The sequence below is a fragment of the Amblyomma maculatum genome, chromosome 6 (genome assembly GCF_055883805.1).
Source record: "Amblyomma maculatum isolate TAMU_Amacu chromosome 6, ASM5588380v1, whole genome shotgun sequence".
Classification (NCBI taxonomy): domain Eukaryota; kingdom Metazoa; phylum Arthropoda; class Arachnida; order Ixodida; family Ixodidae; genus Amblyomma; species Amblyomma maculatum.
Genome location: NC_139349.1, coordinates 16293920 through 16320572, shown reverse-complemented (window position 1 = coordinate 16320572; position 26653 = coordinate 16293920). Strand labels below are relative to the sequence as shown.

Below are 26653 nucleotides of genomic sequence, written 5' to 3'. Positions count from 1 at the left end.
TCCAATATCGCCAGGAATTCCGGCGGCTGATCAGTGCCAGCCGGAGATCCAGGCCACCTGTGACAGTTTAAATGGACTCAACCTCCGTCGGCGTGGAGGAGGGGGGGGGGGGGGGGTAAGCTGCAGCGCAATTTAATGAGAGCGATGTTCCCCGTCTGTGCCCTCCCTGACCCGTTCGAACCTCGCTGCTAGTGACATGGAACTGACGCGACCGCGCACAGCTGCAGCGTGGAGCTTTCACACTGTACACAAGGTTTGGTAGGGCTACCTGCGTACTCTGTGTGCATTTCGCGCCAGCTGGTCGTAGTGCTGACCAATGGGCGCGCGGGCCGTTATGGCTGAAGAAAGCGCTCAACGGCGCCACCTTCAGCAGCGCTGCTGCGCCTCCCATCGACTACGCCCGCTCTCAGTCGTTCGCATGCTGTCCGAGCAACGTAAGACCTGACTGCCGCTGGCCCACACGCATGGTAAGGTAAAATGGGCGTAACACCTTCATCCATCCCTTGTGAATAAGGCAGTAAGGTTACTTCTGCAGTGTCAGTATATGAGTGTCTTAGTGATTGTAACGGTTATGGTACATTGTAGTGAAACTATTCATGATATGGGGCTAGTAACTGTAGTAGAACGTATGGTATACCAATAAGTAGTGGCATATTTACTTCAAAATCAGGCCATCGGGGCGGGCCTGAAGAATGATATGAGATCGTTATTTCTACACTGTCAATTGATAGCCCGTTAGTACTGAACGAAGGGGCGCAAGCAAAACGAGGTGACTGGTCACTAAAGACCAGAATCAATTCTCACGCTAAAATGATTTTCATTTTTCTTTTTTCAGTGCACTAGCGTCATAGTTCGCATTCGCTGATTTCGTAGGCGATCGATTGTCCGGTCCTTGCAAGTGTTTGTTGGCAAGCAGTTAGAAGCCGCATTTGATGAGTTCGTCGATGTCTGTCCGATCATTGGCCTCTGGCAGGCGTCCTCTGGCAGTTTTGCTGGTCATCGCATTAGGCCACTGCGCCATCGCCGCATCCCTTCATCCCGTGTGTTTAACTGTCACTCTTCTAATTTTCGTCTCTGTACACACGGAACATGCCAGCAGTAGGATATTAGGCAGGGTTCAGATCGTTCAGCGCAGATACAAGAATTGAATACGCGATCCGGACTTAAAGGCTGTATTATTTTAAAACTTATGAATGAGAAATTATTGTTGGCAAAATAACTGTTACAACATTTTGAGATAGCAGGTATAGTAATCAATAAATAAAAGAAGAAAACATATCCAGCTTTGCTTTGACGTCGCCGTCAATTTCTGCTCATACGTAACGAATCCCGAACAGACATCTGTCGCATTGCACTCGTAGGTTCGCTAAGCGGCCCCAAAGTGTTACCGTGCGCTGTCACTAACGTCAGCATGCACAGATTTTACAGATATTTGTTTGAAGCTTGCTTGACTGTGAAAACCTAACTGAGAAACAAAACCGAAAATTGAATGCAAACCGAACTTCTAGCACACCTAATTCAATTTGGCCTGACCATGCTAAATAGTCCACGGTTTCCTTTAAGCATTTACATCGTGCATATAATTAGTCATTTATATCTAAGGGTGCATTGTCTTTTTGGTTGCATATTGAGATGCTCTCAATAGAAAATTGCTTTTTAGTGCGTAAAAATATTTTTAACTTGTCTTTTTTCTATCGTTCTCAAACGGCAATTACCACCACGCAAGTAATTTACAATGTCCCCTGAGTAATTATGTCACCTTTCAAATTGTATTCTGAGGGTTTTTAGAGCCAAAGTCGCTGGTTAAAGCGCTCTCAAACGAGACTGGATGTCCTGTACCGTCGACGATTCGGAAACACGACTTGCAGGTTAGGCATGGATAGGATAGCTTCACAGAAGAGGGGGTGAAGGGGGGTGAAGTGGTCTTAGGAGTGGTCTTAGGAGATTTCGGCACTTCCTCATGCATTGGAGAAAGTAGGTCGCATGAGGCTGCATGATGGAGAATTTGTTGCCACTGTGGCGTGAAATGGCGGTATGCTTCTACGAACACCATGGTGATGGCCGCCTGTATAGGGTGCGGGACCGTGTCCTATTCCTGGTCGGCCGCTCAAGCGCCAAGCGTGTCTGCGAGGTTATTATGAATATCACTCAATGCGACGTACCCCCCTACATTTTTCTTGCGAGGGCAGCGGCTCCTTACCTTCCAACTGCTCGCACTCAGGTTTCCGACAAACGCTTCTGCTCTAGGGTGTTATCAATGCAAAATACTGTGGACCTGAGCTGGTCTGCTTTGTAGCCGGTAGTAAAGCATCTCTTTTGTGTAACTGAACGAATGATATCTCAATAGAAAGCATTTATTGATTGACCGTGATCACGAGCATGGTTAGCAGGATGCGCAGACCTGTTTAATGACGTCGATCACTTCTTATGTATACACGTCTCTGAAGCTGCCCATTTAAATATAGGCTTTATGCGCATTAACGAGACATCCCTCGTCAGCTCAGAATAAGAGAAATGGAAACAGAAAAAAATAAGTGTTTATAACTACTGTACACACCGTCAAGAGCCGTTGAAGTCGGGGTAAGACTGAAAATGGTTCTCGAAATTTTGGCTATAGAAAAGTCTTAATGTAAGCAATGACCAAGAAATGGGCTAGCAATCTCTTAAACATATGTTAGCTTACATTATAGCTTAAAATTAGATTAAATTTCGCCTCTTATTGTTGGTATTTGTTTTACGCCTTTTACTGATGTACAGCCTTTGACAAAAGTTAAGAGAACAGGCCATTTGCTTCTGAGACGCACCGTGTTGTTCTTAATGGATTCTCAGTGTTCCAAATCTCCTGAAGGTACGAATGTTTTTTTGTCTTAGCCTTTTTAAAGATTAGGACTTCGTGAATGCTTATATATCGCCAATATATGGTCTAGAAGCGGAGTTCCCAGGCTCTAAACCTTTGACAAAGACTGTGCATGCACTTTCACCTTGAAATCTGCTGCTTCTAGCATCCTAAGATGTTTTTATGAAAACGGACGCTGTCGTGCTATAAACAACAGGGAGTGGTTTATTCTTTGGGCAAAAATATATACATCTTCTTATTTTCCTTGCTCCCCAGTGTAATGAAATTGCAACCCACAATTTTTTTGCTTAGTTATAAATGTACAAATTTCTATTGATTGTTGAGTTTAGCGCCCCGAAGTGTGCAAGGACACCTAGGTAAATTTCGACCACCTAATGTTTTTTAACGTGCGCATAACCCCGCCGCAGTGGTGCAGTGGTTAGGGCGCTCGACTGCTGTGCCCAAGGATGCGCGATCGAACCCGGCCTCGGCGGCCGCTTTTCGATGGAGGCGAAAAGCAAGGCGTGCAATACCAGTGCACGTTGTGTGTGCAATGTCAGTGCACGTTAAAGAACTCCAGGTGGTCGAAATTTCCAAAGCCGTCCAGTACGGCACCTCTCAAAGCAGAAGTCGCTTCCATCAAAACGCGGCCTAGTTAAGCCCGTGCACTTTGACTTAGTAGTCGAGCATATTAATCGCTGGCTGTGTCATCGTGGCGGGAAAAGTTCATTTTTTTTTCTTTAAATCATTTTGCTTGCATACACCTCTTAGTTTCTGAGAGAAATATGCATAAACGTCTACAAATGCTGTTTTGAGAACAGGTGAGGTAAAGCCCCTGAAAACTATCATAATTCTACTCAACGTGAACACGAAAAAAAAAAAATAAATATGATAAGCGCAGTTTTGAAATCGCGAACATCCAAATTTAATATATCTCCTGAAAGCTAAAAGAATGCATAATCACAGTGTTGCCAAATCTGAAACTGTATGTCTTCATGAAGTACGAACAGTGCAAATAAAGCCAGTGCACAGATCCCTCTTCCCACTCTACGCCACCAGAACAAGGTGATCAAACAAGCAATGTTCAAGTCGCGAATACCCAAGTGTAAAAAATTTTCCGAAACTAAAGAATTGCTCTATCAAAAGAATCCAAAGTTCTTCGCTCACGTCTTATTCGGCACACTCTTTGAAGTGTTTGTTTAGGCCGTATTTTGAGTCTTCGTGTTTTATTCAGAGTTTGGAAAATCATTTTTAGGTATTTAGATATAATCAACAGTATTTTTTCCAAAGTGACTTATCCGTATAAACCGTGTGCCTTTCCTAGCTGTCTTATGTTACGCCTCACACGTTTTAGACGAACCGTACATCATGTACTGAAAAAGTATGCAAAAACAATTGGCAAATATAAGGATTTAAACTTTACATTAGCCTTTACTTGTGTTATGCTCTAGAGTAGGCCCAGTTTTGTTGCATGAACTTTATTCCTTCTGTGTTAATGTCAGCCCTGTGAATGTAAACAACGCCTAAAATTATTACACTGTGCAATGAACAAACATTTAAAACATTGTATTCAATGAGAGGCAGTGTGATGCTTCATTAGCACAAGCAAGTAAACGTGGGTAGCATGATTTTGTCACAGAAGCTGGCAACCCAGCCTTCTTTTCTTGTGTTCCCAACTTCCCACTTCAGCAACGGGCATGTAAGCTAGCTATAATGTATGGGGGCCTAGAATTCATTATACTGCACTGTAGTACAACTACAACGCTAGTACAACACTAGTACAACACTAGTACAAGTACAACACTAGAGCTCGTGTTGCACTGTAGTATTCTAAATGTATTATAAGTAGCGAAATGGTGGCGCAGAGAAAACCAAACAATACAGACGAGCTCTAGTCCTGTCCTATCCAGTCTGCAGTTGTCATTTCTTTACTAACAATAAATCACGAATAATACAGTGAAGTACGATGAATGCATACAATCCTTTAAACTTGTGGATGCGCAGCAGAGGCGCCGCATTGCTTCCTCTTTGGTGAGGCTAATCATCCGTCCATGATCGTCGCTTTCGGGGTTTAGATGTTCCACCGACCTTTTCATATCCTAAGCACTCGATCATAAAGTACCACCGGTGAAGAAATAAATTAAACGATGCTCTCCCGACAACGATGGGATGAAGTCTGTAACTCCCTCAATGGGCAAATACGCAGAAGAAGTGGGTGGGGACTCATAAAACACCTCCTCGACGAACACGGAACAAAGTCCAAAACTATGCAACGGATCAGGCTAAGCAAATTAGTACATCGCGAGGAGCAAATCAGTACCGTCGAAGCCCTTCTGGATGACCTTGCCAAACGGTACTTACCGCTTAAATCGGGGCTACCCAGTACTTACAAAGGCAAAGCTATGACGGTGCCCCAAACTCAGAGCTAGATACGGACTTCACAGAAAGCGAAGTACGCTTAATTCACGAACTCAACAGTAACTCTGCAGCCGGCCCCGATGGTATCACAAATCGGGCTCTCCGAAACTTAGAGGACGACTCGGTCACGTTCCTAACGCAACAAATCAATGAAGTCTGGAAAACTGGCCAACTACCTGCAGAGTGGAAGCATGCCAATACGATCCTCATCCCAAAACCGGGCAAGCCGCTGGGCCTACCCAACCTAAGGCCGATCTCACTGACGTCCTGCCTAGGAAAGCTAGCTGAACACGTCATCCTGAATAGACTATCGGAATACGTAGAAGAGAGGGAGTACTTCCCTTACAATATGATTGGCTTCAGGCCAGGTCTCTCAACGCAAGACGCTATGCTACGCATCAAGAAAAGTCTGTTGGATCGCCCCACACGAGACACCAAGGCGCTACTGGGACTCGACGTGGAGCAAGCTTTTGACAAAATCCAACATCAAGCCATTCTCAAAGCCATATCTGACCACAATCTCGGAACACGCTTCTACCACTACGTCAAGGCGTTTCTGCAGGATCGAACGGCCACTATCCGGATAGGCGAACACGTCTCGGAGAGCTTTAATCTGGGCGATAAGGGAACACCACAAGGCTCAGTACTTTCACCATTCTTATTTAACTTGGCGATGACAAAGCTTTCTCGCGCATTGGGTGAAATTGCTGATGTGGAGCACACCATATACGCAGACGATGTTACCATCTGGAGCACCGGTGGCAGCGATGCGGAATTGGAAGCGCGCATGCAAGAAGCCATCACGGTTACCGAGGCCCATCTTGCCCCAATGGGACTTCGCTGCTCTTCTAGAAAATCCGAGCTACTCATCTACCACCCCTCAAGACCAGGGCGCCCGTCCAACGACTGGCGCCGACACCACACACCATGCATAGAGATACACGACAGGGATGGAAATCGCATACCCACGGTCGATAAAATACGAATTCTAGGATTAATCATCCAAAGCAACGGGTCCAACTGGGCGATGCTTGACAGCATCACGATCAAGATTGCAAACGCGATCCGGATGTTTCGGCGCATCATGAATAGGCACAGGGGACTGAGCGAGGACAATGCTATTCAAATGGTCCATGCTTTTGTACTCTGTCACATCACATACGTGGCTGCAATGCTCAACTGGAAGAAGGAACATCAGAGAAGGCTTGAAGTACACATACGCCGAGCTTTCAAGACAGCGTTGGGGCTCCCCGATAATGCCTCCACTGAACTACTCTTACAGCTAGGAGTGCACAATACCCTTGCCGAAATCATCGAGGCACAGCACACGGCACAGATTGCACGCCTATCAAGCACCAAAGCGGGCAGAGAGATTCTCGTTAAGCTCGGCCTGAACACCATAGTAGAAAAGGACAACGTCCTGCAGTTACCTAAAGTCGTGCGAGAAGCAATCAAAGTGTCCCCCTTCCCAAGAAACGTTCACCCGATCCACAATCAAGGAAGAAGGCTCGCCCGCGCCAAAGCCCTCGCTGCGGACGCGGCACAGTTTCCCGACCAGGCAGCTTTCGTGGATGCAGCGTACATACCGGGAAAGCATGCCTACTCGGTAGCAGTAGTCGACGGACACGGGCGTACGCGCAACTCACTCACACTTTACACCAAGAAGCCAGAGGTAGCTGAACAAGCAGCGATAGCACTAGCTCTAAAAGACTCGAACTTCACAACTGTATACAGCGACTCTAGAGCAGCCACTCGAGCTTTCGCCAAGGGCGGGATAGACAAGACGACGCTACGGATATTAGGCGGAAGTAACATCACCGTTCACTCCATCGTATGGTTCCCGGCACACATGGGCAGCTTAGGGGGCGGCCTGCGGAATCTCAATGAGATTGCACACGAGGCGGCGCGAGGACTCATCGACCGCGTCCCTCCGGTTTCCCCTGCTACTCCACATATCGAGTACAGAGATCAATTATTCACGTACAACGAGCTCACTAAGCACTTTTATCTAGGCAGACGAGCATTTCCCCTCCCGGATAAGAAATTAACCCGCAGCCAATCAGTCACGTTACGCTTGCTCCAAACGAAATCATACCCCAACCCCTGGCGCATGAAGCATATCGATCCAGACTACGACGGACAACATGTGTGTGAACGGTGCAGTGATCGCGTAGACTTAAACCATATGCTGTGTGGTTGTGCATCGAGCGACGCCTACGCCAAGAACAAGGAACGTTGGGACAAAGTTTTAAAAAGTGCTTCCCTACATGATCAGCTTCGGGCTGTCCAGGAGGCCCGCGCGGCGGCGGAGAGCTTCGGGCTCTCTGTGCCGACGTGGGAGCTGCCCTCTACACCTGGCGCCTAGCCGAGTGTTCTCCAGGACCCCTACTGTGGGAAATAAAGTTTTACCAAACCAAACCAATGAAGTTTAGACTTCATTTATATCATTGTGATCTGGCTCATTTGTTATTATTTCGAAAATGACTTCCACGCAATACAGGGACCCTTTCGTTATCATAATTTTCTGAAGGAAAGGTGCATATATATTTATTTTGAATTACAGCGTAATTTGACTTAGTTTCAGTTTCAGAATTTGGCACATTGAAACGAATAATTTGTTTTTGTGTCCCTGTGCAAATTACCTTGTTCCAGTGCAACAAACATTGTGCGCCGGGCCTAGCTAGGTTTTCTGTGCGTTGTACCAAACAACTGCTTACTCTAGAGCAATATATATATATATATATATTGTAGTGTGGTAATCTTCATCGATATAACCACTGACATGCGTCGCGTGCTGCCGCTCTCAAGGACGAAGAAGTTGTTCGCTGCCTTGCTCTTTCGCCACGCCTGACGCTTCGCTGCGAGTCTCCCCTGAGCGGCTGGAATCACCTGGGTTCACCGAATAAACACACCCCTACAATTGGTGCAGGTGCTGCTGGGTACGTTCCCATCCACCCTGGAACTTAGAAGCCGCACGTTGACCACTGCTTCCACCATGCCAGATGAGACCACCTCGACATCGGCGCCCCTACCAACCACGGTACTGTGTTCTGGCGTTCTACGGCAGCGTGATCCATGCCTCTTCAGTGGCACGGCTGACCAAGACGTCGACGACTGGTTGTCGGCGTATGAACGTGTCAGCAGTTATAACAGATGGGACGACACTATTAAGCTAGGTAACGTAATCTTTTACCTGACCGACGTGGCGAACCTCTGGTTTCGCAAGCATGAGGCAGACCTGCCATCTTGGTCTGCATTTAAGAAGAATTTTTCGGAAGTGTTTGGCCGTCCTGCAGTTCGCAAACTCCGAGCAGAACAACGCTTGCGTGAGCGCACACAGCATGCCGACGAGTCATTCACAAGTTAAAAAGAGGACATCGTTGACCTGTGCAAACGTGTCGACCCAGTAATGTCCGAAGCGGCTAAGATCGGACACATCTTGAAAGGTATCTCCGAGGACGCGTGTCAGATGCTCTGGCTGAAAAATCCTGCCTCCGTCAGTGAAGTGATTAAACTTTGCCAGAGCTACGACGAGCTTCGAAAGCAGCGCGCTTCTACCCGGCGGTCCGGTTTTAGAGACGACACCATTTCTACACTAGCACTGGGTGGTTCTACTTCATCTGAGGACAGCCCTTTGATTCAACAGATAAAAGCCTTCGTTCGCGAAGAGGTCGCCCGCCAGCTATCCCTGATCCCTCAATTACAAGACACTGGTCGCCTTGTTCCCGACATGGCTCCGTCTTTGGCCCCTACCATACGGCGTGCCGTGCAAGACCATATCGCTGATGTCCTTTCGCCCAGTTCCGTGCTCTCGCCCAGCCCAGTGCTTCCGACCAGCCCCGTGCCACCGCAAGTAACGGCACCACTAACGTACGCCCAAGTTGCGGCCAGACCGCTAATGCCAATCGCACCTGTTTCCTACCAGGCCGCCCCTTCCAACCATCCTTCACCATCGCCTGGGTCGGCGTTCCATGTCCGTATTCCAAGGGTACGCCAACGCCCTACGAACCCTTGGCGCACCGCAGACAACCGGCCAATTTGCTACTCTTGTGGGCTGCCGGGCCATGTAGCCCGTCTTTGCCGCCAACGCCTTCCACCTTCTTGCCCTGACCCCTGGAACTACACGTACGACGCCGACCAGCCCTCGCCGAGAACTCAACCCGGTTCCGAGTTCGTTCCTCGGGACAATCAAACGTATACCTCTCGCCGATCATCTTCCCCTCGTCGCCGTTCACCATCACCGCTTCCCCGACGTTCTACCGGCGCTGTTGAGGGAAACTAACAGTCGCAGTTCCCGGAGCAAGAACTGCGCTTGGTTCGAACTCTTCAAGTCCTCCGTCTTCTCCCGCAAACGTAATACAAGTGTTCGTCGACGGTGTCGCAATACTCGCTCTTGTTGACACGGGCGCTGCCGTATCCGTCATCAGTGAATCTCTTTGCCGTCGTCTTCGCAAGGTGACCACCGCACTACCCGACTTTTCGCTTCGCACCGCTTCATCCCAGCGCATTCATCCCTCAGCAGCGTGCACGGCCCGTGTTCTCATCGAAGACGTCTTATACACCATCGAGTTTATTGTACTGGCTCACTGCTCACACGACATCATCCTGGGCTACGATTTCCTTTCCGCTCATCATGCCGTTATTGACTGCGCCCGCGCGGAAGTTTCCTTTTTACCTCTTTGTGATACCGTCTTGTGCGACGTCCCTACCCGGCCTGCAAAACTCCTCGTCGCCAGTGACACAGACATTCCTCCATTTTCTGCTGCCCTCGTTCCACTCTCCTGTGAAAGCGTTATTAGTTCGACTGTCTTCTTCACACCTTCCGACGCCGCTTCACGCCATCCCTGCCTCCTGCTTCCATTTGCTGTCCTCAAGTTCGAAGATGGCCTTAGTGCAATGTACGTCTCAAATCCATTTTCGTGCCCGTCCGTCCTGCTACGCGGCGAGTGTCTCGGTCGTATTGAAGAACTTGATCCCGAGCTTGTAAATACTCTTCCTGCAACGCCTACTCCATTAGACGTTAATGTGCTCAGCTCTTGCGATACAGTGACCGCTTCGACACCACCCGATGTTCTTCAACAAGCTATTGACGCAGATCTCCCACCCGCACAACGCGATCAACTCGCTGCTCTTCTACAGAACTTCACTTCTGCCTTCGACCTTCCTCACACTGCTCTGGGTCGCACGTCTGTCGTTACGCACGCAATCGACACTGGTACAAACGCACCTTTACGACAGCGTCCTTATCGCGTGTCGGCCTCTGAGCGCCAAGTCATTGCTGACAACGTGGACGACATGCTTCGCCGGGGCGTCATACAGCCATCTAACAGTCCATGGGCTTCTCCGGTTGTTTTGGTCACCAAGAAAGATGGTTCCATCCGGTTTTGCGTCGATTACCGTAGGCTTAACAAAATCACGCGCAAAGATGTCTATCCTTTGCCGCGAATCGACGACGCCTTGGACTGTTTACAGGGAGCCGAGTATTTCTCCTCTTTGGATTTGCGCTCCGGCTACTGGCAAGTACCGATGGCTGATAATGACCGCTCGAAAACTGCCTTTATAACACCGGATGGATTATACGAGTTCAACGTTATGCCCTTTGGCCTCTGCAATGCCCCGGCTACTTTCGAGCGCCTGATGGACACTGTTCTTCGTGGACTCAAGTGGCAGACCTGTCTTTGTTATCTGGACGACATCGTAGTTTTTTCTGCCGACTTTTCTTCTCACCTTCTCCGCCTAAAGGATGTCCTCACGTGTCTCGCCGGCGCTGGGCTTCAGTTGAATTTGAAGAAGTGCCACTTTGCCGCCCGAAAACTCACAATTTTAGGCCACGTAGTTTCTAAGGACGGCATTCTTCCCGACCCCACCAAACTTCGCGCAGTTGCAGAGTTCCCGAAGCCAACCTCCCTGAAGCAGCTTCGGAGCTTTATCGGCCTCTGCTCCTACTTTCGACGTTTCATCTTGAACTTCGCCTCTATCATCGCTCCTCTGACCCAGCTCCTTGCCGGCAGCTCCGACCTTTCCGCCTGGACTCCAGCCTGCGATAAAGCCTTCGACACTTTACGCCGCCTTTTGGTTTCGCCGCCCATTCTACGCCACTTTGATCCGGCTGCGCCTACGGAGATCCACACTGATGCCAGCGGTATTGGGCTTGGTGCCGTCCTTACCCAAGGTAAGCCTGGTTACAGCGAGTATGTTGTGGCATACGCCAGCCGAACATTGACAAAGGCAGAATCTAATTATTCAGTCACAGAAAGGGAATGTTTGGCCATTATTTGGGCTATCGGAAAATTTCGTCCTTATGTGTATGGTCGACCGTTTTACGTTGTGACCGATCACCACGCTTTGTGCTGGCTTGCCTCTCTGAAAGACCCATCCGGTCGCCTTGCTCGCTGGGCTCTTCGTCTCCAGGAGTTTGACATTCATGTCATTTATCGATCAGGCCTAAAGCATACGGACGCGGATGCTCTTTCCCGCTCGCCATTGCCTAGAGATAATTCGTCTGACCACGTCTGTGCCTACGATTTGTCGACTCTTACAACTATCGACATGGCTACCGAGCAGCGGAATGACCCCTGGATCAATGCACTTTTGGATTTTCTCTCAAGTCCTACTCCCGGTCATTCATCCAAAGCGCTCGTCCGCCAAGCCCACCACTTCTCCATTCGTGACGGTCTTCTCTATCGCCGCAATTATTTGCTTGATGGACGGAAGTGGCTTCTAGTCATCCCGCGTCATCTCCGTGCCGACATTTGTGCTGCGTACCATGGTGACCCACAATGTGCTCACGGTGGCGTATTGAAAACCTACACGCGCCTACGTCTGCGATTTTACTGGCGTGGAATGTACCGCTTCATAAGACATTTCGTGCGCGCTTGCGAATCTTGTCAACGCCGAAAAACGCCTCAGAAGTCCTCTGTTTCGTTGCAGCCGTTACCCTGCCCTGCTCGTCCGTTTGACCGCGTTGGCATAGATCTCTATGGCCCTCTTCCGACTACTCCTGCTGGAAACCGGTGGATTATTGTGGCAGTAGACCATCTGACTCGCTACACTGAAACATCACCGTTACCCTCTGCCTCTGCAAGAGACGTTGCTTTGTTCATTCTCAACAACTTGATTCTTCGCCACGGGACTCCGAAGGAACTGCTCAGTGACCGCGGACGCGTTTTCTTGTGCGACGCTCTCGAGGCCCTACTGAAAGAATGTCGCATCATTCATCGCACCGCTACTTCTTACCACCCTCAGACGAATGGCCTGACAGAACGCTTCAACCGTACTCTGAGTGACATGCTGGCCATGTACGTCAACGACGCTCATTCCAACTGGGACCACGTTCTTCCCTTCGTAACCTACGCGTACAACACTGCGATACAGACCACCACCGGATTTTCTCCCTTCTTTCTTCTTTACGGGCGCGAGCCAACCTGCACAATGGACGCGCTTTTTCCCTACCGCCCTGATGTTTCTGAATCGACGCCACTCTCGGACGCCGCCCAGTACGCAGAAGAATGCCGTCAGCTCGCTCGTTCGCTTACAAAGGAAAATCAGTGGCAACAAAAACACCATCGTGACACTGGTGAGGCGCCTTCATATGCGCCCAACTCCCTGGTGTGGCTCTGGGTTCCTGCCACAACCGCCGGCCTGTCAAAGAAGCTTCTTGCTCGGTATCACGGTCCATACCGAGTCCTTCAAAAAACATCTCCTGTGAACTACGTAGTTGAGCCGGTTACGCCATCTGCGGACTTGCGTCGCCGTGGACGCGAAATAGTTCATGTGGACCGAATCAAGCCCTACTACGATCCGTCTGTCCTTTCGGCACCATGAGTCGCCAGGATGGCTCCTTCTCTGCCCGGGGGGAAACTGTAGTGTGGTAATCTTCATCGATATAACCACTGACATGCGTCGCGTGCTGCCGCTCTCAAGGACGAAGAAGTTGTTCGCTGCCTTGCTCTTTCGCCACGCCTGACGCTTCGCTGCGAGTCTCCCCTGAGCGGCTGGAATCACCTGGGTTCACCGAATAAACACACCCCTACAATATATATTGTGTGTGTGTGTGTGTGTGTGTGTGTGCGCGCTTAATGGGTGCTTTAGGCTTTTTTCTTTTAAGATTGAGGAGGCCTGACTACGGTATTTAGTGTAACTTTGCCAGACGAGATGAAGACGATGAAGCATAGCGTGAAATAATGACATCTGAGAACGTGAAGAGATCGGCTACTGGTAAAATATTAACCAAGATGGTGCATTGGTCAGCGAAAGTTGTCTATGTGCCTCGCCCTGGCTAGCAATAAACTGTCGGCGAGTTCGTTTTTATATATCAGTTCTATGAAGGCTTCAGAGCCGGCCCGGCGAAATCCATGAATGCAGGTAAGAATGATTCTGCATTAAAAGTCGCAGAACGTAAACGCAACTAAGGTTCAGAGCGAGTGCATCGAGGCTTTGGCTTCAGACCAAGTCCACCGACATTATTATCGACCTATTTGAAAGCCATTAAGCTTTAGACTTTTGTTGTTCCGTTATTGCGCACTCGTGTTTCCGCACGTGTATGGCCTTACACGACCTCTGATGCCCTCGCACGTCTCGCAACATACAGCTATAGTGTTCTAGAATTATACAGCTGCATCCAGGTGCACAAAACGAAGCCATGAAAGCCATTCGCAGCGTGGATACTATCTTGCTATTTTGTGGCTGCAAAAGAACGCAGAAACGCTGTATGCAGGCTTGCCCTCTTTATGCCTGTACTTCGCTCTTTCGCGTCACTATTCGAAGCGCGCTAGCTCTACCTGAGCCGCTGTTGCTTTGGTTCGAGGTAACGCAGCGAAGCGAAACGAGCGGTGATACGAGTTCATCGGGGCTAGCGGCACCGTCATGCAGAAGGAACGGCAGGTATTGTTACCATTGTTACCATTATTATTGGCAATCGGGTGGATATGTTAACGCGACAGCGTTAAAGGTTCCTTTCCGTGGGAACTGGCCTTGTCTTCGTCACCGTGATTGGGAAATCGAGGTTGGTCGAGCAAGTCATGACGTCACCCATGGAGATGCGGGAGCATAAATTGTCATTACGGTTCATCACCCCACTCAGGCATAATTGTGAAGCGTACTAAAGCAAATTTAAATAATAACTGCCCTAAACATTTTGATTGTCACGTGGTGGAATGAAATCTTACTCTTGGGTCGTGAGCCGGAATCACTGCCGTTAAAAAAAAGCTATACCCCATCACCCGCCTCTTGGTGCACCTTAAAGGGCAACTCCGGTGGTTTTTTCATCATTTTGAGTTTTTGGTTGAATTGCATTTCTCGGCACGTCCTAACTCCAACTAAAAAAAAAAAAACCGCTTTTCGAAATTCCAATTAGAAGTATATTTAAAAAGAAAAAACAGCAAATCGAAACCGAAACTGCTTTCACAGCCAGAAATGACGTCGCAGTTGACGAATTGGTGACGTCACACTCAGTATTAGAAAAACACTCGTACGTGCGTTGGATGGCAAAAAAGAGGTATGGAAATCATGACGCACTGCATAAAATGTGTGAGGTAGTTTAATATAAGCCTCACAATTTCATAATTACGCGGGAAGTGGACAGTAACGCCGGTATACCGCTTGTGACATCGGAAACTCAGTGTTTGCCGCACAAAAATTGTCTCAACTTAAGCTATGAAAACGGCATATTTTAAAGTCGTGTTGCGCGTGAACAAATTATCGTAGAATGCCGTAGAATGAATTATCGTAGAAATTTTGTAGAATGCGTCAGGACGGAGAGGAGAACCTACAGTAAAAGTTTTGCTAGAATATTCGAATGCCAGAAAACCTCCGGAGTTGCCCTTTAACGACGTTGTAGTTTGCTTTCCCCAGCCAAACAAAAACTACATTTTGTGGATATTTCAGAACCTCCGTTTTCGTCATTTCATGGAACGCGTGGAAAGAATTTCCCCACCGGTCTTCTCTCAAAGCAAGATAAACAAGGACCTCTGAAGCGTCGCGTTCGGCGGAAGAAGCTAGGACAAAGATTAGAAATTGTAAATTGCTTTATAAGAAAGGAAAGGCGTATCTGCCAAAGTTCTTGGTGTACAGCTGAACCGTGCCTTAAGGGAAGAGAAAGAGTTTTAGGGTTAAAGGTCAATGTCTTGCGCACCGCCCACCGAATTCCTAAGTTGCGCCCCGAGCAGTGGAGCTCACGCACGACAGCAAGGAATATTGGCCTTATTCTGCGTATTTTTCCCTGGGTCGTTCGTCGCACCAGCGCGCATAATCGTCAGGTAAAATTTGTTGGATGCCTTGTTGGCTCGTGCCATCAATGGCACGAAGAAGCAGAAGAAGAAACAAGTGCGCACATTGAGGTAGGTGATGCTCAGTACTTACGCTCTTTAGATGAAGCTCTAATGGTTGAAATAGAACAATCCGCTATAATATTGCTCTTCTTGGCTTTATGCTTATACATCTCAACATGTGGAGTGACAGGGGCTTCTGGGAATTGCTGTTAACTGGTTCGCTGCTGTTTCCGCTCATGTAGGTGTTCGATCGACTTCTCCAAGCAACGCTGATCAGCGGGTCTCCTAGAGGTGAAAAGAGGATAGGGCAAAGAGAGGCAGGGAGATTGGCTGTCACGGTTTCCGGTTGGTTGTAGTGCGGAGCCTTCAAAGCTTGCTACCCAGCCGTGTTATGGTGCAAATAGTCTGTTGACAATTGTTAAGCGATCCCTTAATTGTCACTCTCTTCTTGTGCCTTTCGGGGAGGCCGCCATCTATGCAGCGTACCTAATGTGCTATTGGTGCTTTGGGCATCCACAACCATCGGATATGTCTGCGCTTCATCTGGTACACATAGTACCACTGGGGGCTATGGAAAGAAAAATGGTAAATTAAAAAAATAGGGAAATAGCAGAATGGGCCAGGGAATAAACGCTTGTTAGGGATACGCTGATCGAAATAAGAAGAGGCGAGCAAGAGTAGGACATGCATAATGAAGGCGAGATAAGCGATAGTCTCTCAGAGATGCGGATCCCAAAGGGGGGTAAGCGGAGATGCCACCTCAGAGTCAGGTGGACAGGTGAGGTTAGGAACTTTGCGAGAATAAGATGATCGCGGCTGGCAGAGGGTTGGGCTAACTGAATAGATATTCGAAGAGGCGTTTCCCCAGCAACGGGCGCAGCTAGGATGATGATAACAATGCCATAGAGGCCATGGATTGTGCTGTCGAACAAAATGTCACTGTAATCGCATTCAAGCGTGCGGTTTACGTCTGACATGTTAGCTGCCTCTCTTGACTCAATCTAAAACCAGCTGGGTTGGCATAGTTTAAGCTGATCTATGCAGGTTTTTGTTAGGCCATATCTTAAGCATGTTTTGATTGCAACGCTAGTTATGAGTTACATTAATTGTCTATGCCTCTTTGCACTTCCTCTACGATCGTTGGCGGTGACCCACGTGCATAAGAATGTGTCCGACGCCATATTTTACAAGGGCAGCCGTTAAATATCTGCTGCTACAGCTTCGCGGAGATGTAGTATCACTAGCAGTAGTCGGTCTACCCAAAGGGCTACGTAGAGAGCGATCGCCGGCACAGCATACTGGCCAAGGTAAATACCACTATATCATTTGTATCACACTCACTTGCGGTAGCATTTGCAGACGCAATGTGATCATGCCCAGAGGCCTTCAACATTAGGTCTCTATGGGTAAGGGTAATGAGAGTTTCGTACTAAAGTTAAGACCAGGTCTCTCATAGCTTGAGTCGCTTTGTGACGTTAAACTCTACAAACCAAACAAACCAAATCAAGGTAATATTTGTCCTCTGGCCTGCATTTGCGCTCCCTTTTTTTAAACGCAGGGCAGGCTGATCAAGGCGATGCTCACGTCACTATCTGCACCGCTATAGAGGAATCGTTCTACTTTCTTTCAGAGAGGGAACGAGAGAGATATATTACTGACAACAGGAGACGTCTGCCTGGTATCAATAAGATATATTACTCTCTACTATAGTTGAAATCCATGCATGGCGTTACCTGCGTCAGACAAGTGAAACGAGATTGTTTTTCGTTGCCGTTCCTGCATGATTTTGTATAAGGCCGCAGTAAAGGCTTAAAGAACCATGATTGTGTTTATCATGTTCCCAGATGGCTGTCGTGAAGGACCGCATAGTGCACTCTTCCTACCCGGATGTCCACGTACCGAAGTGCACCCTGTATACCTACATCGCGGAATTCCTGAAGAAATACGCTGACAGGACAGCATTCGTGAGTCTGCATTCCGGAGAAATATTTTGCATATATATACTGCACACTGTGCATGGTTGTCTGGGCCAAATAATGGATCACTTATGTTCATCAGTGCGAACTGTCAGAGTACATTGGATTTATTAGCCCGGATACTCTTTTGTATAATGAACTTATCTGCTGTTTGTATATTTTGTATAGTATAAATAGTACAAATATAACGGAATCCTTACTTACTTGATATTAAATGAGCTTTCGCATTGATCATTTACAGTGTTGAAGCATACTTGTGCAGATTTACATCCGTGATGCGTCTTAATGAATAGCTTTTGTCAGTTAAGCTGAGGTGTGATGAGAAGGAAAAATTGATTAGCTGGTGTAAAAATTTGTCAGCATAATTGTAAATGAGGGAGTTACTTCTGCGCCTCACAAATGCCCTTCTCCCTCCCTTATTCTTTAGAAGAACGAATGGCAAACTTTTGGGGAACGTAGCCAACTTTCACACACACTTGTTGGCAGGCACCGGTCGCGCTGGCACCAAGGTTCGCTGCAGTCGTGACCACGGAAACATCATTGGAACGTTTTTGTTTTTTCGGTGTACTACCTTAGGATGTCAATCCACTAAACCCACTAACTTCATATATTTACCTTCCCTCCGCCCTCCAAGATTGAAGGTGAGGATACAACGAGCTACTCGCAGCTGCTGAGCCGCCTTCGCCGGTATGCCACGGGTTTCCACAAGAACGGCGTGCGGCGCGGTGACCGCTTCATTGTGGCCGTGGACAACTCGACCGACGCGCTGATCTCCGTCCTGGCGCTGATGTTTTCCGGATGTGTGCCTTGCTTCTCTAGCGGTCCTCGGACGGCACGTACGTGCATTCGCTCGACGCCCACTGCATTTCGCAGATACACAATGTTTGATGACAATACGCCGGTATTTTTTTATTTCTAATTAATGCATAACTGCCTCTGATGCAGTATACAAACTGACGATGAACTATGAGGTTTGGAAAAATGTCTCATGTGTACGCACGTAGCCGTATACGTCGCAATTCCGCCCATGGAGTCTGTGCTACAGCTCAAGAACGGAGCGGCAATACCTATAGCAAAAGATGGCTTCCATCTAATAGCGTCGACCGATAACCGAGATATCGCGGTTAATCCGCTTGCACTGGCTAATGCGGCATTGTAGGGATTCGGAAAGAGTGGTGGGATTAAGCACGCATTAATCGGAGTAACTGCGGCGCCTTGAGTATGTGTCAAAGCTCCAATTAGTAGGTGCCATTGGCTGCAGCGCATTCCTTGAGGGTTGATTCGTTCTTGAATTGTATCAGTGCTTCGCTCGTAATGACATTTCCTCTTTTGTGCCGTTTTTTTTTAAAGATTCCTGCCCCACCATAGCATACCAAACGGTCATAACGTAGTGAATATGGCACCGCCGCGGTGGCGCAGTGGTTAGGGCGCTCGACTGCTGAACGGAAGCGCAGGGTCGAATCCCGCCGCGGCAGCTGCCTTTCGATGGCGACGAAAAGCAATAAAGGCGGCTGTGCGATTGACGTCAGTGCATGTTAATGAACCCCGGGTGGTAGGAATTTCTTGGGCCCTCCACTAAAACTTCTCTTATACCCTGAGATTCTTTGTGCGTTAAACCCCATAAACCAAACCTTAGTGCATATGCGAACAGGTATGTCGCCGTTTCGTTATAGTGATATCTGTATTAGACGTAGAACTTTGTCCCTTGGCGGTGAGCCCATGTATTGCGCATGCTCTGTAGTTCTGACAGTTTTTTTGTTTTTTTTTTAGAAACACTCACACAAAAAAAATCACTAGTACCCGTGTGATACGCCAAGCAGTTACAACGAGCAAATAACACGTGCCGAACGGATGATAAACAACAAGCGTATACACGCGTATGACGGCGGTGACAACGTGTAATAAATGGCGCTATATCTTATCTGTACAATTCCGATTGGTACAGTGTACTGCCTGCCATCGTTAGAACACAAAGTCGAGATGTTTCAGCGTGGGGTACCGTGCACGCGTTACCCAGCACTAAACACGGATCCAGAATTCATCTTAGAAAAGAGCATCCCCTGCGAGCGTAAATGTCGTTAATTTGGAGCGGAATAACGAAGCTTAATAAAATTTACATCAGTCGTTGCCTTGTTTATGTCCCGTCCTGTTGCGCTGTTCCCCTAAAACGAATACAAGGAAAACGCATGTGGCTGATAGCTTCATCTCACACATTCCTGATAAGAATTTTTAATGAGCTTATTTCATCCAGCAGCTGTTGGCGGAGCAGAAGGGGTCTACAGTTTGCTTTGACATCCGTCGGCAAACATAACATCAATGACGAATTAATGGGGATGTGTTTACAACGGGCGGACCTAAGAAACGATAGAATCCCAGTGAAGCTCGTTTATATTGCTCGCTGTTCATGGAATTGACGTCGAAATATAAGTATAATCAAATATTTAGCAGAAAAATGACTTTTGGAGTGATGCCAGCGCGAACAGTCCCTTCCTTTGCGGAATTACACCACGCCGTCCTCACTCTACAGGCGAGCTGGCTTATCAAGTTCAGGATGCCGGTGCATCGTACTGCCTGGTGGACATCGACAACTTGGCGTCGATCATCGACGAACAACCTCAGTGTCGGTTCAAGGTATGCACGCTCTCATTGGTTGTGCTCCCGTTATACTGGCGCACAGTTTTGGGGATGCGATCTACCATCGGTTCGTCTCTCCAGGGCACGTCAGCCACCTTCTTAATGCGAAACTACTGGAAGCGCCTCGAAGGCGAATTCTGTCCGCCGTCTGACAGAAGTCTATGGGTTATATGTGTATGCGCCTGAATATAACGAAAGAGTGATATAACGAAGAACTCGTAATAACAGAACCTCGGATATAATAAAAGGCGTGGATATAAAAAGAGACTAGCCTATAAGTGAATCGAAAAGATGTATACTTTAGCATTTAATCTACTCCAGTCTAACTGGACGTCTTTAAATCTTTCTTCTTTTGTCGCTCTCTGATGGTTGGCAGCGTAGTTAGGGGCAGTATAGCGCGAAACTTCGGGAGCACTTTCGGGACGTAACGCCCTCTTTTCTGCATGCACCCCAACATTATCACATCTCTTTTGTTTCTTGCACTTCATCTGTTGGTAAATTTTCCCTTCTCCATCACCGATGACCTCAACGCTGTTATAAGAGGCTTCGGGCATTTTTGGATTCATGGAACATGTAGTTTTAATTTCTTCAAGTGATCAAAGTCTGAAAACCAAAACTAAGTTAGATTACGCGGAAATGGCAAGCTAATACATACATCTTTCCTTTGGGAAATCTGTGATAATGAAATGAGCCCGGCAACACCCAAAAAACCTGCGAGCAAGTCCTATATCAAATAAATAAAAATATGAACGAGGTCCTTCCGATGTACGGATCTAAATGAGCCAAGTACACTTGTGAGAGCCTTTTTTGTCAGCTTGTACCCCGTAGCTTAGGCTATATTCGAGCTGGATTTCATTTATTCTTCAGCGCCACTTTACGACTGACTGCGTGGGATGTAAGGATCGGCATAGGATTTGAACCCTGAAGGCGACGATAACGAAGGGATAATGAGCCCTGTCGCTAGGAAGCAGGATGCGCCTTTGCTGCGTAAGAGTTTAATGGGTTTGGCACCGTTTTCGCAGCTGGATCAGAGTTGGGGCAGATAACTTCATTGCTCAACACACAGTAGACTGTCCATATAGGTAAACTGGACGAGCGCCAACTCAGCACTGTAGGCGAATAGGTGGAGGATTTCAAGAACGTGTAAACCCACGTGTGCATGCGGTTTTTTTATTTATTCGGTATATCTGCACCACCTGTACGGTATTACTGATCGGAGTTTACATACAGGGAGTTTACATGCAATGCTCGTCAGTGTCACAAGGATACATCTGTGAATTCAACACTGTATACGCGCTGTTGCGTTGTGCACGCGTTATTCTCTCAATAAGAATTTGTGAGTTAGCGCTTGTCGCCTCTGCACTTGTGTGTGTGCGCTATGACGTAATCCGCAATAAATTGCTAGATGAGCTAGTTGGTGCTGTCTTTCTAAATTTCTTTTATAGCGAAATAGGAAACGCAGAGACGAAACGACAGGCCTAGTGGTTGTCCTGCTACATTATGTTCTTTCTGCGCTTGCAATTTTGCTTCTTTATGATTCTGCATAAATTCTAGATCCCCATAAATTCGAACTACCGCTGCCGAAGTTGGAGCACAAAAAATAGAATTTTTCAGAGTCGCCTATACTATTGAGATTTACTTCAGTTCTCTTTTCCTTTTTTTCTCCATCTCCGGTGGCCTCATTGCTTTTATATGGTGAAGCACTGTAGTGACTTCGACTGCTCGAAGTTAATGTTCCAATTATTTTTTGTTTAATTCAGAGCATCATTTTTTAGTCTAGACTAATCTGCCTTGTCTCTCCACACATTCATATGACCACTCACATTTGTGTATCTTTGCTTTCTCTCCTTTCTGCTTATTTCTGTATTTCTCGTTTGTTTTCTAACGAAGATCTTTATTTCTTCTTGAACAAGCGCATCGACAGTTAGCGGGCTGCTAGACTGGCGCTGAGTGCAGCGGCAGACGGTGCGAATCTTTCAGTGCCGTTGAGTCGCTCTTGCTTAAACCCTCTGGTTTTTGCTGCAGAAAATATTCGTTACGAAAGAGACGCCAGGTTTCGTCGCGGTGACATCGTTCCGCAAGCTGCCCGAGATGGCGCTCGAGGACCTCCGCGAGCCGGACACCAAGAAGGTGCTGTGCGCGGTCGCCTACACGTCGGGCACCACAGGCGACGCCAAGGGGGTCATGGTGTCGCAGTACAGCTTCATCGCTGCTGCTGAGAGCATGAGGTGAGAAGCGCCCTCCGACAACTGCGTGAAGGACATTCAACGAGAGGGACAGGGTTGTCTTCGTCAACGCATGCAGTATCCCCGAACCGAAAACTTTCGCGGTTGCCTATACTTGCCAATGGACAGTGTCATCCGAGTGGGTCAGTGAAAGGTATATCCTGTTTCTTTGCGGATTTGGTGACGTTATAACGAACGGGATCAAAATTCGCCGTGTACTCGTCGAGTAGGCCAGCGTGAACATCCCACGAACCACAATTTAGGTTTCCTTGTCCCGTACTTGGAATGAGCGCAGCTTATGCCCCTGTCATACTGGCACGGATGGACCCTTTGTGCCGGCGAGCGTGAGCACGGGAGTGCCGGCGATCGTGAGCAGCCAAAACAACCGCCCAACCCGAAGTTCGGAAAAAGCCTCGCCTCACACGAAACAAGCGCTCAGGCAGTCATTCAGACCAATGTAGGGCGCGCATGCGCCTTGTCATCACCCAGTGTAGCATCGATGCTATCAAATCGCCGCCTAGTGGCGCCAAAGCACTTTTAAAACAGCGATCCAGCATCTCGCAAAGTTTGGCCATTACTGTACATAAATACGTCGAGTATTGTAATGTTATTAGGAACTGTAGATAGCTACCGTTTCCCCCACTTTCCCTACACTGTACATTTCTGCACCGCGCTAATGGAGAGAGGAGAGGGGGCTGGGAGAGCCTATGCAGTGGCGCTGCTATTGATAATCATGCAGTCGACGTAGAGGCTGAGGTAAGGATCATGAGCTCGAGCGCTCGTTTATCAGACAACATCAGACCACGACCAGAGTAGCAGATCCGCTCCACTGGCTGACCTGCCGCGGCTACCGGACCTCCCTCAATAAACGGAGCCTACAATCACCCGGCTGCCTTCTTCGTCTACTGCCTATTGCGTTCTACACATGCGCGTAAGCGAAGATCCGCTAGCGGAGCCGACAAACTGGAGCCAGTAACGCTGTAGCTTCATACCCTTAAAAGCGTCATACCCTCCCCCCCCCCCCCCCTCCCCCTCCCTCCTTTCCCCGCCCCCAATTTTTTCTGATGGCGGGTGTCTCATGTTCATCGGTACTGTCCAAGAAGCTAGGTCACATAGAACTTCATGGCCACCCAAAATAAGTGCTTCGCTAAGCGGCTAATGGTGCACCATTATTCTGCCTTTCGGTCGCCTCCGCGCTACACATACGCGGCTTTTCGCGTGCAAGAGGCAGTTTGTTGTTCCGTCTGCTCATTTATTCAGCCCATACGCCCGTAGGGCTGATTAAGGCCCACTCTGCTATTGCTCTTGTGTCCCTAAATAGGGCTGCCATGGGTGATGTGAGTAATTTCATTTTAAGATACTCAAGATCTTAATTGCGACTCCGTTATACATCTAGTTTGGTCGAAAAGCCGCCGGCTTAGTAGTAGTCGGCACCAGCGTGTCGGAAATATTCGTGCGGAAAAATACAGACCGGTCGACAGGGTTATGAGTGAAACATCGCTACCACCTGACCTCGTGCGGGAATTTCAAACACCCCACATTCAAAATAAAGCTGTATAACGAATCGGGGAAGAGTACAAATGAAGCTAAAATTTTTGAGGAGGTTCCTTAAATTGAGATATTTTAGAAATAAGAAATAATTCAATGAAATAAATTCGTCACCATTGGTGTTCAAACTCCGGTCCTCTGCATTCAAAGTAAGAGGAGGAGGAGGAGGAAAGGAAGGAAGCATAAGGCACTAAGCGTCGTTGGTACCATCGAGTTAGAGGGCACTTACTGAACGCGTTGTGGTGCGTACGACTTGCTTGGGATGCATACTGATGTTACAGTGGTAATAGTTTGAAAATTGGAATGATCTGTTCAAGAAAAATTAAAAATTCCGCAAAGAAAAGGCGGTGTTAAAGGCCTTCGCGTCTATACTCTTAAGGAGATGCTTAAGCGTTCCCCTAATTTTTGTGTATGCGTGAAAGGCATTTCTTTTCAATTTGAGAAAATTGAAACATTCTGTTAGATGTCGTCTTCAACCGTCTACACTAACTCACGAAATGAGCGTGCAGATGCCATCGGCCTTTTAAGACAACACTAGACCCACATACATTCAAATAAGTCACTCAGGTTGCTAACAGGGTAGTGTACATATGCAGCACGGCCACCGCAGTCGTAGATATTGTCATGTATGATAAAGGTTGCTCCAGAACTCCATGGTCACATCTGACGCTACCGAGCGACGCAACCGTATATTTGAGCTGATAAACGAATAACATGGAATGACAGCCGGAACGAAATGATTATGGCACCGTTGTTCGATTTATTCTAGGGCGATGCAATGCACCGAAGACAAAGAGGTGGTCATCATCCTTTGGTCGCTGTACTCCATAAGCGCTGTTCGTCTTTTCATGGACGCGCTGTGCATCGGAGCTGCATCAGTGATCGTAAAGCCAAAGCTTGGGACCGCTAAGATTACTGAGGCTATAAAGAAGCACAAGGTAAGCTTTTTCGCTTTGCTTTGCGTCTAGTGGCAAAAAAAGAAAGCACTTTTCAGGATGCAGCTATTTCTCACTTGGTCCCCTCAAATACCCCACTTGGTACACCAGCACCTGTTTTCGGTACCCTGACCACGTTTTTTACTTGCGTAGGCGTAAAGAGATTAGCTACGAGACATGACAACATTTTTGTGAAGCTGCTGTTTCTTTATTTCCAGAAAGCTGTCCCTCTGAACAATGATCACATCTAGCTCTGTGGAATCGATAGTGGGAGGCGTGGGACAACGCATTCTGTACATTCGAATTTATTTAGCTACTTTTTTTTTTTTCTGTAATGTGAACGCGCTCAGTCTCCCGTGCCTGACATTGATGAGTTTCAGTGATGTTTTCCTCAAGCGCTGTGTAACGAAGTGTTCGGACAGTGTTGTGAAGTACATGATATGTCTGAAAAAAGATATTAAGATTCCCCGAACATTACGAACATAAGTCGCCCTGTTCTATATCCGACCAACTTTCCAAAAGTAACAAAAGTGGGGAGGGGAGCTGTGGTAGAGTGGTGCGGAAGTTGCCCCTTATATGCAAAGGTAAGGGAACTCTCTATTCGGTGCTGTTTCCGCTGCTCATTCTGTTCACAATCAGGTTCATAAACAGACTCAGTGTACGTTCCAGGAAACGCAGCTGGCAGGGGAAGAGGGCATGTGTTTTAGAGCGAGGTCGCATGCTACGCACAGCTGAATATTTAACATGCGTTAAATTCTTTTCGCTTGGATTAAGCCTGCCATGTGTGGGGAGAACTAGTTTGCAGTGTAATGTGAGAGTCTAATGTTGTGGATATAAGGCGAAAAAGAATGCGATGCAAAGACGTCTCCATCGAAGTAGATCTATTAGCACTGCAGTTTTTGCTTGAAATCCTTGTTGCCCGTATTTTCGTATTTTCGAGCACCAGCACTTGAGGGTTAATTTTTTGGGAAAAAAGTTAAAGCAGTTCGACTACGTGTAGTCTTACTTTGTGCACCAGGTGTCCTACTGGACTGGCCCTTGTGCTTTGAGAATAGAAAACTGCTTGTAATAAATGGCAAGCGAAACCACTGATGACGTGATTTTGTTACAACCGTAGCTATTTGCGACTTTCTAGGCTTGGCGCAGCCTCTCAGTCACAGTCTCTATGTGATGTTTGTGTGCGGATCAGAACTAGCGCCAGTTGCTTGCATCTCTACCCCACCGGTCGTCTCGCGTGACCGACATTATGAAAGATTTTCAACCTTTTCAGTTGAGAAATTTCCCATCGTGCCCCTAGATTAAAAAAGTGGCAGTCTGGAGCAAATTCGACTGTTTGAGAACTTTCGCGACAACGTAAATATTTCAAGTCGCAGACTGCGAGATTTTTGTTCATGTGAATTAGCCAAACAAGCGCAGTGACAAGAATACATAGATACAACATCCCGACAGGTTAATTAATAGGCAAAGCTAGCAAAAAAAAAAAAGTCTTCTCTGAAGATAATGGCGCCAAATGGCAAGAACTTATGGCGACTTAACATGGTGTCCCCTGCAAGATTCCCCTGGAGAATTTTATTTATATATATATATATATATATATATATATATATATATATTTATATATATATATATATATATATACACCGGCCTAACGAATGCTTGATGCACATGCACAGGGGCTGATGTGTGCTTCATATCTTGCTGTTTCGCATTGTGAAACTACTCGTGTTCGCCCCTTCTGTGCTACTGACTACTTGTGATAATATAATCTATTACGTTAAACTCCACAAACCAACCAACCAACCAACCATTTATT

General features: G+C 47.5%; 1 protein-coding gene across 1 annotated transcript in view; it reads left to right on the top strand.

The window, feature by feature from the left end:
* Nucleotides 1–395: 395 nt before the first annotated feature.
* The window catches only part of LOC146185158 (uncharacterized), a 37856-nt gene continuing 11598 nt past the window's right edge, over nt 396–26653 (top strand). The window contains exons 1-6 of the mRNA XM_084605483.1: nt 396–467; nt 17367–17486; nt 18133–18334; nt 20026–20129; nt 22158–22360; nt 24675–24843. Of these exons, the coding sequence (XP_084461609.1) occupies nt 465–467; nt 17367–17486; nt 18133–18334; nt 20026–20129; nt 22158–22360; nt 24675–24843 (801 nt within the window). The 5' untranslated portion in view covers nt 396–464. The remainder of the gene's footprint in view (nt 468–17366; nt 17487–18132; nt 18335–20025; nt 20130–22157; nt 22361–24674; nt 24844–26653) is intronic.